This window comes from Monomorium pharaonis, chromosome 1 (assembly GCF_013373865.1).
Source record: "Monomorium pharaonis isolate MP-MQ-018 chromosome 1, ASM1337386v2, whole genome shotgun sequence".
NCBI classification, from domain to species: domain Eukaryota; kingdom Metazoa; phylum Arthropoda; class Insecta; order Hymenoptera; family Formicidae; genus Monomorium; species Monomorium pharaonis.
Genome location: NC_050467.1, coordinates 17,378,163 through 17,394,829, shown reverse-complemented (window position 1 = coordinate 17,394,829; position 16,667 = coordinate 17,378,163). Strand labels below are relative to the sequence as shown.

The window sequence follows — 16,667 nt, the reverse complement described above, 5'->3', positions numbered from 1 at the left end:
CATGTATTTTGTTTCTTATGACAACTGTTTTTTATTTCCTTTAATTTTTTATTCCATAATTTATATCTACAAGAATTTTTTGAAAATATAATATTTTTTTAATCTTAAAATATTTGTGTTAAAGTTTTCTTTCTAAAACGTACATTTGAAATACTTAAATAATTCTAAACTTCTAGCATATGACATAGTATCTTATATATTTGTATGTAAAATTACAATACTTTCCTATGCACCCTATTACGATGTTGTATAAACATTCGCATTAACGAGTTACAAGGTATTTCTACTGTCAAAGACAATATATAAGCACAAAAGTAACTGATCGTAATGTAACCAAAATTTAGAACAACCTGGACACAAAAGCCAAATAAAATTAATACATTTGTTTATTAATATTCACATTCTTAATATTTATATACTTACAAAAGACAGAAATTCAAAATAAATTGATGTTTCACTATAATACCTAATCGACCGTATGACGACAGGATGTATAAGATAAGCGCAATACGTGAGTCTGCTAAGAGGAATCCACACTTTAAGTGTTAATAACTTGTTAACGATGCCTACACAAAGATAAATATATAAATTGTATATGTAGTGCGTGTGTTACGCGTTAAATATATATATATATAATATTGTTTTGATAAGATAAATTTACCTATTAATAAATAAACAAACCTCCGTGTTTAGTAGAACACGCTATTACAATCCATGCTATACCTATGGTCCAAAATGTTTTATGAAAAGCAACATAAATGGCAATAGTTAAATTGGATTCGAGTTGCTTGTAAAATAACACGAAAATATTACAAGCGCTGGCAAAACAAAAGATGCACCAACACAGAATTATAATTTCCTAAAATTAATGTGCCAAGTTATTGTAAAACGTTTTTATTTATACATTTCTGTATTAAATATTAATTAATTTATAGTAAAAATTAATAAATAATTAGTTTATTTTATAATTATTTAAATATCTATTCTTATTTAATATGATGTACAAGAATAATACTTAACTCTTTTTAAGAGCAAATTATTATTTAATTTTATTAAAGTATAACCTGTAATTATTCCTACAATGTATGAATTTATTCTCGTCCATGGTGGGATGTATAAAATATCTCGGAGTCTATACGTTTCATTAAGTCTGTAACAATAAAAAGTTCTTTTAAGCAATTTCTCGGTAAAAAAAGATGTTTTAATAACTTACGTTGGTACATATGTATAAATGTATGAAATATAACCGCTAACAATGGTGGAGCCTATTAAAAGTGTACCCAATGTTATAACAGCAGTGTAAAAGTACCTATAATTTACAATATATATTTATTTAAATATACTCAGAAGACACATTGATCGTAATATGGCATAAAACACATGTATCCATTACTATTTACAGACTACTTACATAGTCGATAAAATTAATATTGCCACAGCGATTACAAAAAATTGCATGTCATTAGCTAGATACCAACTCCAACTCATGCACTGTAATAAAAATTTCAGAAAGATTCAGATTTAAACACATTATTAAGCCAATTTTAATTAAACGTGTTTATACCATTGAATCGACAGCAAACAAATTATTTATGTATAGTAGATTTCTCCACCAGTACTTCGCGCACGTTTCATGCGATCTCTCGTACATATAAATCTGAGATACCTTGTCAAACCAAGCGGTACTTAATTGTAATATTCCTACCACCATCATGTATGCGGGTGTCAACCTTAACAAAATTTGAATTAATAATATGCAAAAAACGAGCAATTGTTTACCTATATATTAGAATTAAAAAATTTACTTTTAAAATTGGCGTACATATCATAGACGTAGACTTTTATTTTACTGATTAATACAATAATTTTATTTTATATTGATTTTGTTATGTAAAAAAACATACCGAAAAAATCTTATTATTATATAGATACAGAATTCAGTTAATTTCTCTTTGCATCGAATCGATTTAATTAGTACTTTATTTTTCAAATACAAATAAGTCACCAAACATCCACTTAAAAAAAAGAAAGTATCGACTGGACTTAGGAATGTAATAAATGGATCAATTAAATAACCAGTACTCTCAATAAATCTCCACATTATTATCTTATTATCTGTGAATGAAAAAATTTTATTCATATAAAAGAAATAAAAAACAAGAGATGAAAAATATTTTAAATTGTACTCACCGATAGAATCTAATGTAAAATATACACTGTGACTTCCTATTACTATACACATACTTAGAAATTTTAAGCCATGAATGACCGGTATTGTCGCATCATTTAATTTGGTATTAAATATTTTTCTCGTATTTGTGTAAGCGGAGAAACATATTAATATATTTTCGGTTGTATTTTTCCAGTGCAAAGATGAATTTAATTTTGTTTCGTTTTCTTTAGACACGTTTTTGATATCTAAATCATATTTCAAAACCTTATGTACATTTTTAATATGTTTTTAAAACATCTGTGTGTTGCCTAGATACATACATGCATACGTACATACACATACATACATACATGCATACATACATACATACATACGAACATACATATATACATAGATACATATACACTATTTAAAATGTTCTAGTTTTTCTATCTTTTTCTACATAAAAATGTTTAAAGATTTGATTTGGATGTTTTAAATATACGTAGTTAGGGTAAGTTAGGGTATGATGGCCATAAGGAAAAGATGGCCAATGGCTATAATTTCTCCAATAATTGCTAAATAATGTACGTATTCTCGTAATTATTTTCAAAGATAATCAGTATTTACTGTAGTTTATGTGCATATATTATTCGAAATAACGATATTGTGGATGTCACATCACGTTTTTACTTTTGACTGCATGCAAAGTTTTTCACATGTTTATTAGAAATTGCCACAATGTCGAATAAATTACAGTTGTGTTGTCGCAATGAACGTTACCCGCGTAACAAAAGTATGTAAATTGTAATGTGTAATTATATTTTTTATTTTCTTTTCTATTTTTTAAACAAATACTATGATTATCTTTCTCTCACAGTTTGGGCAAGATAGCCCATAACATTTCGGGATAAGTGTTTAGGTATATATTTTTAGGTATATATATTTTATTAAAAAAGACGAGAATTAAGTTGTGCATCTAATATTTTAATTTGACATATCATATATGTTTTTTTTTTTAGTAATGACAATGAGTTAAATTGATCCTAAACTTGTGTGAATTAACATTTAATATTAAAAATGTTTAAAAATAAAGTTAAATATGTAATAATATGTAGCAATAAAACTAAATAAGTGAAATTATACGTTTTTTTATTATTCTATAAATGTTAAGTACATAAAAAATATATAGCCAACCGTTTTGTAATACTATGGTCATTTTTTTCCTAAAAATTGTGAAAGATGGCCAATGTACATATTTCAATATTTTGATAATAAAAAATTTTTATTAAGTATTTTCTTTTTAATGTCGATAGTTTTACATACTTAAAGCTTCAGTGAAATAATGTACCAAACGCTATTAAAAAATAATAAAACTAAAAGTATGTTTTTTACATTTAAAAAAACATGGTCATTATGGCCATCTTACCCGAGTTTACCCTATAAAATGTCCACTATGTACACTTTTAATTTATTTTTAAAACATCTATGTGTGTTACTTATACATACATGCATACATACATATAAACATACATACATACATACATACATACATACATACATACATACATACATACATACATACATACATACATACATACATACATTTATACATACATACATCATACATACTACATATATACATAGATACATATACATTATAAAAAAAATAGAGAACACTTTTTTTACATAAAAAATTTAGGCTATCTTCAAACCGGTGAAACGCAGCAAAAATCATTGCAGAAACAAAATCTAAAAAGCGTTTTAAAGCTTGAAACTTCTTCTTTTAATTGCTGTTTGGTTATTGTTGCGTGCAAATCCGCGCATGTCCTGAGATTTCGTCGATAGTTCAAGTTGTAACGGACATAGAATATTCGGGAATCGGCAAACAATGCGTAGGCGTGTCAATCAGGACATGAGCTCGGTGCGTCAATACCCGGCGACGACGCCACGAGAACTGTTACGTGTGAGATGGTGATAGATGTACAAAAAAGCAGTAATAGCATTCGAAAGTGCAAACTTTCAACTTTCCATCGCTTTTTTTGCAGAGCGTATGTTGATTTGTTTACGAATAATAAGCGATAAAAGTTAAAATGATTTTTTTTAAACTCAATATCTTGGTAAAAAAAATTGCACAATAATAAACAAAATATAAGGAAAAGATCCTGCTACAAGATGCAAATAACAGACATTTTTTATGATTTTTTTCACGCCATGCAGCACAGCAAAGTCGCATTAAAAATTTTTATTTCATTGGATCAAGCTTTATTATTGTGCTATGTTGGTAAAAAAAAGATAATTAAAGTTGCCAAAAAGAAAAAGTTTTAATCATTAAAATTTCTTGGATTTTGTTTTTGCGATAATTTTTGCTGAGTTTCAGCGCTTTAAAGATAGCTTAAATTGTCGGTATACAATTAAAAAACTCCTTTTTTTAGTAGTGTGCAGTACATACGTATACGCGCAATAAACTATATACACAACATGTAGCAAAAAATATTATTTTGTTTATTATTAATAATTCAAAATAACAATTCAATGATTTAAAACATGTGATAAATGAAATAAAGTTTAAATACAGGAAAAAAATAAACATTTTTTTCTCGAATGAAAGCCTAATATTAGGCGATGGAGCAATGTCATTTTTTTCATGTAATTTAACTGGCTGACAAGGACAAAAATATTTTAGCATTAAAACTGAGAAAAATCTTTCAAAAACGGGCCGGTCATTTAGAAATTAAAAAAATGAATAAGATAAAATCTGAGGTACATTAAAATGGAAAATAACTTATTAAAATAAAAATATTGAACAGTTTTTTTATATGACACACTTACCGTCATCAATTTCATTCTTTTCATTATCCTTTATATTTTTTTGATACACGAGTATATCATATATTGTACCGATTGTTGTCATGAAACAAAACCCTAAAAATACACTGTAAATAAAATAATTCTTTACTTATTTTTTATATTCTCTAAAAAAAGATACAAAAAAATTTATGATAATATTACATTTTATTGCCACTTAATATTACTATTATATTATACAATAGTATATACTATTATATTACAGTATTATGAACTAATTGTAATTTTCTTTTCTGAGACATACCAGATAAAAATTAATGCACCTCCGGATAGCCACTTGTCATTGTTTTTTAGATCTTTAACTTGAATCAGATCCGCGAAATAAAGGTTGTGCATTGTGTGTAAGATGCTTTTATCATGTAATATTTTTTTCAAAATAAAACTCAAATTATTTATAGAGCACGATGCTGGCAGACAGAGTCCAAGTGTTATCACATCCTAAGTTAAAACAATATGTCAAAGTATCCTTTTATTCTTTTTATTATATAATAACTTTATAAACTTACCTCTTCAAATACATTTATGTGATATTGAAAAGTATTGTGTTTAAAATGAGCGACAAAGTAATTTATTTTGAAAGGCGGAAATTCTTGTTCCGGATCATGATACTGGTTGTCATTTAATATTTTCTGTGGTGATATCCTTAGCGGACTCCTATTCATCGTATCGAGACATTGACTACGACTGCCTAACCAATAATTATTTCCATAAAGAAAACCTGGTTTATATCCACCACTGGAGTCTAAAACTAACAATAAAAATTAGAATGTTGTTAATTACTTAAAACAAATAAACGCTACCTTTTACTTCTTATTGTAGTTCTTATAATGTTTCTACTCTTAATTTTTCCATTACTATCAAGGCGTAACGCGTCGATTATGCTAAGTAACTAAATTATAAAAATAAGATTACTATTGCGAAAATAGAATTGCAAAAATTCGCGATTTTTCCCATACAACACTGAAAGATTGCAAAGAGATTGCAGAAATCTTTTATTGCAAGATTGCAATATTGCATATTAGTTGTATAATATAGATGCAATGTCGATACAATGTTACAACAATGTCAAAATGTCCGCCTTTAGCAATATTGCGTTATAATATTGTAGCAATGTTTCAGCGCAATGTATTTGCAATAATAAATAAAAATAGTTTTTTTATTATTGTTTAATATTATATAGCATAAATTACTATAATTATTATTATTGAGTTTTAAATAAATAAAAATAAATTAAAATATATCATATATTTTTTATTGGGAATAAAATGAGAGTTAAATACAAATTTAATAAGTAATAATTTTATTAATATTATTTTATTAGACAAAAAAAGCAAATTATTTTTAACAGCCATTAAAGAATAATGTTTAAAGAATAAAAAAGAATTTTGTGTGTTTTATAATTCGGTGTATATGTGTGTAAGTTTACACACACACGCGCGCGCGCGTGTAAACATATATAAACAATATGTAATTATATTTTATTTGAAATATTTGTTCCTTCATAAAATTTTATATTATTTAATTTATTTTAAATGTTAAATGCAAGTATATGCATATATGATAAAATTCCCTTATAATAATAATAATAATAATAATAATATTTCTTATAATAATAATTAATAATAATCAGAAAATATAGCATTACAATATTTTTGCAACGTTTCTAAAACATTAATTTGACATTGATATTGAAAGTTAGCAAAGCCATGATAATACAATGTTTTCTCCAATATTTCACTGCAATCTGTAAGATTACAATGTTATTGTAATGTTGTTGGAATGCTTTGTACTGTATGGGTTAAATCATTATTAAATTTTTATTTTATTAATATACATCTTGTGTAGCTTATTTTTTTATCTTGTGTTTATAATGTAACTTCCATTAATTATAGGGAAAAATAATATGAGAAATAATTTTTGTATAGTATCTTGCTATATAAAAATTGCTAAACGTTTGTTAATATTGTCCTTAGAATAATTGTTGTTATATGCTAATATATTATAAAAATATATTTTACCACTTTTTTAATAATTATTTATATTAATATACTGTGTAAAAATAAATTATAAATGTGAATAATAAACGCTCAAAAATTAAATTTTGAGAATATTATTTATTGATTAAAGTTATAATTTTGATTAAAATGTTCGGTAATTTCAATTTACTATGTGCACAGAGAGAGTCAGAGAGTGGGACTAGAGAAGTACACATAGTCGCGTCATGCCCTATGTAGATGGCAGTGGTTAGCCTATGACCGTATATCAAAGTCATTGCGGATTACAAGATGTCAGCGGATACCATTCGCCAACAAAGGTAAAAGATTTCTAATTTTTTCTCGAGAATAGGAGCAAATAAAATCCATTTGCGTGACCAATCAGAACAAAGAATTTTACGAATGGGCCAATCATGGTATGTCTCTAAGCGTTTGTAGCATCAAGTGGATCACACTCTTTAATTGATTTATCGGACAACATTGAGTTGTCATAGAGATAACAAAAAGTTGTATTTGTTATAATAGTTTTCGGCTCTAGTGGAACTAATTTTAATATCGTAAACACCCAAAATGCTGAAATTAAAATGCTTTTCTGCAAATTTACTCATAGAAAAGTGACGCGAAGGGGACCACTTTCAATTCACATGTATCAAAAAAATTAACATTAATGTATCTGGTTCATAAAATTATATTTGTGGCACTGCTTTCTGCTGAGAACATAAATTTCGTCATTTTTTATATTTAAAATTCTTTTAATTTCAAGCAGTGCCATAAATGTATACAATATAATAAAAATATACAATATAACAATTCGTTTAACACAAAATTAATTTTTGTAAAGTGCTTTTTATGTCAATAATAGTTTTTCATACTTTGTTCTTATTTTTATTTTATTATTTTTGCTAAATTTACTGGTCTAACTATTAATAGTTTAATAGTTTAATATTAATACGATTATGATTATGAATTTTACCTACTTTTTAAACTCCATAATAGTCGTCGATTAACAGCGTCTCGGAAGTTCTGCAATTCTTTCCCACATGTTGTTGAGTTTAAAAGATCGGCTTTTGAAGCAATGACATAAGCTGGCGATATTTGAATACGACCATCATTAAATTCTTGAGTATATGTAGAAACACAGCGTAATACAATTAAGCAAATGCACCAGGTAAATTGTCGGTGCAACATCTTAGAGCCTCTGTCTGTAGCAATTATTCTTATTTCTTCAATACCGGTAAATACCTATATAATCATGAAATTAATTTTGAAAAAACCAAACTTATTTTTATTAAAATAGCGTCTATGGGAACGTTGAGAGTTAAAGTGCACAAAAAAACTTTTAAACAAAAATCAGAACAATGACAGATTTTAGCTTCTTAACGTAAACATGGTAAGTGAGGGAAGTTACATATTTTCTGATATAAATTATCTAACTTGTAATACTGAACATTTACAAAAGACGTATTTTAATTTACGTAACCTTAACTTATAGGTTTTTAGTGCTGGCAGTAAATATTGGAATACGGCCTTAGTAAAATTGTTAGCATACAATAACATTAAGTTAATTATTTGACATATAAATATTTTAAACATAAAGATAAAGTTAAAATTGTCTATTTCGATCTAGTGCGACGGATCTTGTGTAGTGTTGAATATAATTTTTATATTTCTTTAATTTATATAAACTTTGCGCTGACATTTTTGTCAGTGTTTGTCTTGAAACACAGTTACTAGTTAAAAGAAACAACTTTAATAATATTGTTGTTTAAATATTTTTATAGCATTTTGAATTAAAATTTTTTTTTAATTTTATGGAATGTTATAACGTTAAGTTTTATATAATAAATATCCTTAAATTATTATTTTGATAATATTTGTAAATGACATTATCCTCATACTTTTAAAAGATTTTACATATATATAAGTTAAAACGTTTTTTTATACGTTATTAACTCGTTTATTAAAATTAAAATATAATAATATCAATTGAAATACATTTCTGGCCAAAAATTTGGATACACTTGTAAATTAAATCTCTCCTACCAAATGAAAAATATTAGTTTTATTAAATCCGTTTAAAAAATTTCAATAATATAATGCAGGCCAATTAACACGGGTGCCTCTGGATCAAATACTTATGCATAAAATTCACTATGTTCAAACTATTCAATGTCCGATGTACGACGTTCGACGAGCGAAAAATTTTATTAATTCCCCCCCCCCCCGCCACCATTATCAACGTCAAAATTCGCTAGTGAAGCCACTATCTCGAGAAAAAATAGACTTACTAGATGCAATTATATAATTATATAGTATAATTGGCCATATACGTTATAATGTAATTAGATTCGAAAAATGGCACGATATGATCTTATATAACTGTATACAATTATATATAATCAAATATAATATGATTGTATATAATATAATTATATATAATTATGTAAAATTAAATGTAATATGATTATTGTATATATTATATCATACGATCATATATAATAATATTTGAATAAACAAAAAATGTAATTTTATTTATATGTAATCAGTTATATATAATTATACATATATGGAAACAGATCTGAACACATATGATTACAAAAATATAAGATCATATCGGGCAAATTCCGTTATTATTATATATAATCATATATAATTATATATATGTTATTAGATCTAATTTAAATTTAGACAAAGTAATATATCTAGAAAGGCTTTTAATATTAAATTAATATAAGTTTGGTGAAATAAATGCTAATAGAGCCAGAGTAGGATAAAGTTTGCTTATATTATTATTCTTCGCTACATTTGTCAATATTTTTTTCTGTTTTTTTATGATTAATTATTTTAAATTTCAACGGATTATTTATTTAGTTATATATACTATAATTTTAATAATTTGATTACTCTTTCTCCGTTTTTACTTTTTAATTGTTGTCTAAATATTTATTTAATTTACATTTATTATTTATAATGAATAATTTATAATTTTTAACATATATTAATACACTTGTTTTAATATTAGGACTAACAATGAACTGTATAGTTTAAGAAGATGAATCTTTGACTCCCAAGACTGAAATGTAAAACCACTCCCACAATAGAACAGGTACTGTTAATTAATTAATTTAATTTCTCTTTAATTTTTCTATAATTAATTGTTAACTCGAATTTTTATACGTTGCACTCCGGTTTTAATAGCTTTACAAAATGGGAAGAAATGACGAATAATTCTACATTCAAAATAACGATTCTCCAATCACGTACTGATGTATAGTTGAAAATTATTATGCACTGAAGATGACCGAAACCAATGCGCCGAAATGTCTGTAATTAAAGTAGTTTTTCTACGAAATATATATATATATTATAATATTATAAGCAAACTCTATCTTGCTCTGACTCTATTAGCATTTATTTTACCAGATTTAATTTATATTTAATTATTTATATTTATATATATGGTAATTATATAATGCCCATTTTCTCTTAGGTTTATACCAAAATTTTTAATAATTTAAGCAAAAGCCCAATCTCCATAAAAATTGTGCACGGGGTTCTTTATTAAAAGCATTTTAATGACTTTTTTACTCAATTTTTTACATAGTACGACATAATCGCAAGCGTTTCTAAACTTTTGACGAGTGTATAATATATAATTTCTTTATATGTAACAGGCACAAAGAAGTTTTTTGTCCGGCGGACTAGCGATAATGTTCTTTTTTTATTAAGAAATATTTGAAATATTTATAATATTTTACAAATATTGTTACGCGTTTTATTTACACGTAACCCTAATACCCGACACGGAGATTCTATGGTTACGTTCAGAAAACACAAGTGATCAGTGAGCGGTCAGTGATTATTGGTCTTTACTGTTGGATCTCTAATTTAGATCAATTATATTAGCGAATTACTTAACTGTTTTGCAACGGTTGTGTTTTCTGAACGTAGCCAATGTCAACGAGTCAAGGTTATATTTTTTTAAGAGCGTTATTAAGTATAAATGTTGATAATTGCAGTCGATAAATCATGACATCATGATAATGCAGAATATTAATTAATCGGCAAAATGCTTCGACGTTAGCGGTTATCGTAACATTATACACTGAGAAAAACGTTTGGTTAATTGTATGGAAGAGTCCAGTAAATTTTACTGTATTGTGTTCCAGTAAGATGTATGAGATAAAATCAGAAGATATATTCCTGTACGTTTTACATGACTGCATACAATATTATTTAGAGGACGTAGTTGACAATGCAGGTTTAAGTTAGGTTAGATATCACTTCAGATTTCACTATAGATTTCTCAATAAAAGCGCCTAAATGAACAAAATTTGATCCAATAATTAATATAACTCTTTTTTACGGCTTGTAATCGTAATTTGACGAATGTAGTCTTATTCCTCAATCTTTTTCAATTATACCATTGTAAAGAGTATAAAATGCTATAAAACTTTTGCATAAAACATTTTTTCATAAATCTTATATTTTCAAAGATATTCATCAGAAACAAAAAAATGCGTTATTTTTGAGAGGTGGTTTCAACCCCTAAACGTCGAGATACACTGTTAAAAAAATATCGGTCTAATATTTTTTTTATTCGACAACATATCCAAAGCTCATTAAAATCGGTGAAGGGTACTTCTGATCGTTTTTTTATTGGACCACTAACATTATTTTGGATCTATGCGAGATTTATCTTTCTTTATAAATAAATAAAAACTGATACATATTTAAATCTCACTTAAAACTAAAATAAAGTTAGAAGTATACGTAATTGCAATAATTGCATGGTAAAGTCCGTAATCGGACTTTATCAATTACCTCAATTACGTATGCTTCCAAGTATTTCACTGCCGACTTAATAGTCTGCATTATCATGGTATAAGATTGACTCGGTTGAAAGATTGCAAAAAAAGAGGTCATTTCATAATTTACACTACATTTACAATTACTTTTTACATCGTCTGCTGCTTATTTTTTGCAAAACAAACAATAAGCAACACTAGCAACAGTGGTGCTCAGTGATATTTATCAATAAAATAATATTTAATGAATCAAGCATTTAAGAATTGCGAAACGTTTTGACTGTATTAAGTCCTCTTCAGTCGCAAAAAGTTGAAAGTTATTAATAAAGTTAAAAGGTTAATAACTTTTAATTTAATTTAATTAATTTTAAATAATTTAATTTTTAACTTTAACTAGTTATTTTTAAAACGTATAAACTTTAACTTATCAATTTTTTTTCTAAATTAAAAATTTTATCTGGGCAAAAGAAAAAAAAATAAAATAAAAATTTATTCCTGTATAAAAACAATATTTTTTGTTATTTTATGTAATTAATATTATATCACATAATTAATATTATGATTTAATTTACAAATAAAATATTAAATATATTTGATGATCAATACTGTAATTATGATGGTAATCTGACTTAAATAAATTATATGGCGTTTTAATTAAATATAAATAAAGCTTCTCAAAATTAACTTTTACAAAATTAACTTGAGTTAAATTAATCTTAACGTAACTTTAACTGAGTTTTTTATTTATGTAACTTTTAACTTAACTGAATTAATTTTATAATCTTTTTAATTTACTTTAATTTAATTTGGTTAAAAAAATATATTAACTTACTCAATCCTGGAAATAGTCATGACGCCGTTAGTCAACAGCGGTTGACTAGTCATATTTATCGATCTAATTATTGATCGCTGCAAAATAGTCACTAGATCGAGAAAAGTTTACGTCCTCCTTACCTCACGAGAGGATGCCAAAGAATGAATGATTGTCGGGCAGTGTACATTGCGCATCAACGATAAGTTCCAGTTACCTAGCGAGTTTATATAGGATATGTTACATATACTATCCCACTCGGCATGTAATATTTCCAAAACATTTAATTTGAAATATTACACTTCTACAACAATATCACAGAAATATTTCATGACCGTTTCTGCAACATTTCTGCAATGTTTCAATGTCCGTTATCATTTCAAATGTAATTTTGCTAAAAGATTTCTGCAATATTTTGTTAATATTTCTGAAACATATTAATGTAAAATCTTACAGAAACATTTTAGAAAATATTTCGGGTACATGTCTCGTCTAGCTTATACCCACATTGCACAAATCTTCCACCGCATTGGTGCATCACACATACCACGAACCATAGTTACATCTATTATAGCTTAATTTCTACATTCGAAAAAATGGTCACCCATCCAATTGTTAGCTGTCGTTGACGATGTTTGACCTCGAAGATTGTATGCGGATTAACATTTCGTAATAATCCATAAGTACTTTATGTTTACGGATACATATTGTTATCAGTTTAATAGATCAGTTCAATAGACGTCAGAAAGAACCATGTATAGTTAAATAATAGATTTAGAAATTAATATAAATTTACAGTTTTCTCTACTGCTTTTTACGTATGCAAAATAATATATAAAGTAATTGATAAAAATATCTGTTTTTGCCTGTTCTTGTGATGAAGCTAGTTAAAATTATGTTACATGATTGGAATACATAAAAAATTAAGTTTTAAGTTAGAAAACGAGTTGCAATTATTTTCGAAACAGGTCACTAATATCTGCCGAAGATACATATGTAATGTTTTGGCAAAAGTGTGGAACATTTTATAAAAATATTATTTAATAATAAAAATATTAAATACAATAAAATTTTCGTATAGTAGCTATTTTAAGTGTAATTTAATTTTTTATTACTTATACAATTTTTCAGAAATTTATTTAAAATATTTTAAATACAATATTACGTTTAATATTTTATGGAAATATTATTTGTGCAATGTAAATATAATGTTACTTTTATAATGTCTTAGGAATACTTCTGAAATATTATGGCTATTTTCCAGCTAGGACACGCTAACGCTACACTGTGTTCCACTGTGTAATGTTCTTGTTGGAACAATTAGAACTCTGAACTTAGTTTTAGAAAACATCACCAGAGTGTCATTCCATATTTTTACTGTCAGCCATCTATCTCAACATATAATAGCAAAATTAGAAAGTCTCTTACCAATTCAATCAAATTAAACTAACCACAATCTTTATCTTTTTAATTTGAAAACATGTTTCAACATTTATAATTTTTTAACGGTACAAGACCTAATTAATATGACAATTAATATTTATGTCTTATTAGATTATACTACTAAAAAAATTTTTTATTAGACAATTTATTTAAACTACGTACTTTGTGAAATTTAATAATGAAACATATTTATGATCGGTGAGAATGGCTGAAGTCTCAACTTCTTAGGTCTTATTTATGAGTGATTTAATGTAAAACTTCGGATTTGTTATTTCTTTTTTTGTGTCGAATTTTCAGCCTATACCGTGTAGTCTGGCTATTTGGACACCCTTTCTTATTCCTTTCTTTAATTTTAGATTATGTTATTAGAATTGATATTAAAAATTACCAATTGTTACCATATGTTAAATATAAAACTTCTTGAAAAGTTGATAACACTGACATATTTTATACGCTTGTACTCAGTTTTTTACCGTGTCGAGCAGTGTAATACTATATCATAGTTGCAATACTTTATGTTGGACACACTGTGTATTACACTGTGTCGTCTGTATACTTAGCTGGAAAACAGCCTATATTTGTAACTTTTTTTGTAATATTACAGAAACATTCAAATATGAAAGCAAAACTTTTTTATGTTTCTAAAGGATTTCAGAAATATTGCATTTGCAATTTTATAAAAAACATAAAGCAAATACATTTCTGAAATATTTTGGATGTAAAGTTATAATTAAAATGTTAATGAAATATTTCTATATCATTTCCGAACGTTACAACATTTCAACAATGTTACATACGTGGATATAAACTCGCTAAGAGAATGGAACGAATCGTTGACACGCAGTGTACCAACATAAAGCGCGCTTGAGTTCATGGCTATTTAGAAAGTCTTTAATCAGTGTCGCCATGTGGGTATCATTTTTTATTAGTCCGTCATATTTCATCAAAACCGAATTGATGTCGAAATTAAAGACATCAAAATAGCGATCGATCTAAATCGATGTAATGAGTCCTAGATGCCAGTGTAAAACGGACATCACCAATCAAATTCTATAAATTTATTCTAACATTAATTAAAGCAGTAATCTGATTAGTAGTATCCATTTTACACTGGATTACATGCGCATCTGAGACGCTCCCTATTGATGACATAGTACAGTCAAAATATCAAAATTTCGTCAAAATAATCGATCCGAATCAATTTCGATGTCAAAAACATTTCGGGATCAGAAAATTGTTGAAACGATATGGATTTCGATGTGAGTTCGACATTATCATTTCGTGGCCGATTCAAGGTCAAATCGACATATCAATTCTTACTGGCACAGGCCCACAAAAAAATAAAAGTATCCTGTGCTAGGGACTAAACCTATCTATTTTTATGTATTTTGACGCGCTAAATCCGAATCCACCATAAAAATAAGAGAGCAACCGGATATTTATCGAGTTATAACAAATTGAAGGTCAAGAATCTCTAAAATCTGGATGTGATCGAAAACCGTTAAAAGGATGAGGAAATAACATTTTTGGACTGTTTCTATGTCTCATCTTTATTATAGTATTACGTCTTATATTTAACCCGCTTTCGTACCCTTTTATCTTCAAACGACCTGTGTAAAGAATTTCTTTTACGTTTATTTCTTTTCACCGCACTGAAAAAAATTGCCAGGCTTTTTCTAACAAAGAAGATCGGATTGTCCATCGGAAAAGTAACAAATGAATTTTATATACTTTTATATAATTCTGATATAATTCTATAAATTTATACATACTTTTACATGAAACATTTTTTATTGAAAAAGAATTATTCATATGTAATTATATATGTATAATTAAATATATAATTATGTATAATTATATGTAATTATATATAATTGTAAATAAGCAATTTTTTTCCCGGCAAAAATTTTTTTATACAAGAGTATGTATAAATCTATAAAATTATATCAAAATTATATAAAATTACATAAAAATATGTAAAATTAAATAAAAATATACAATGTAAAATTTTGCATGGACATTTTTGATACATAATTCTACAGATTTTTACATACTTTTACATGAAAAATTTTTGATCGGGTCTTTTAATAGATAATCCGGCCATATGCGTTTAAAATTATTCGATCGAATTATTTCGGATTTTTCCTGTCACTTTTTGAATCGCAGCCAAGTTAATTTATTATCACAATGCTTACTTACCGATAAATTCGAAACCTGCGGCTCCCGGCACACTGAAGAAGTGAAAAAAAAAACAGCAATTTTACGATGTGTGATCTTTGACGGATCGACAATCAATGTACCGAGCAATACTGATGCACCGTTAATTTACTTACCGCGTAAGATATGTAATCACGATGCTTGCTCACCGACAACTCCCGACACACGAAGGAAGGAGAGAAGTGACAGTAATTATATCATAGATATAGTATATCTAGACTGAGCGTAACGCACGAGAAGCAAGAATCAGGTGGAGAGGCAGGTATTGTAATTTAAAGAGTTTGCCTCGCTCTTTCTAATGAAGAGAGACTGAACGAAAACGAGAGAGAATGCTGCTTACTTTGCGCTTTCTGTCCTTAACTATTTCACCCGTA

At 26.7% G+C, this 16,667-nt stretch overlaps 1 protein-coding gene across 1 annotated transcript; it reads right to left on the bottom strand.

The window, feature by feature from the left end:
* Positions 1-86: 86 nt before the first annotated feature.
* On the bottom strand, positions 87-16,403 carry LOC105833136 (nose resistant to fluoxetine protein 6). Its single transcript, XM_036282332.1, has 14 exons — positions 16,276-16,403; positions 7,992-8,256; positions 5,527-5,768; positions 5,265-5,458; positions 4,985-5,088; positions 2,191-2,418; positions 1,905-2,115; positions 1,565-1,730; positions 1,412-1,491; positions 1,214-1,309; positions 1,021-1,150; positions 682-859; positions 424-566; positions 87-350 (listed from the first exon to the last, which is right to left on the bottom strand). Exons 2-14 carry the CDS (start codon positions 8,200-8,202, stop codon positions 213-215), a joined length of 2,121 nt encoding a protein of 706 aa, XP_036138225.1. The 5' UTR covers positions 8,203-8,256; positions 16,276-16,403; the 3' UTR covers positions 87-212.
* Between the last annotated feature and the right edge of the window lie 264 nt (positions 16,404-16,667).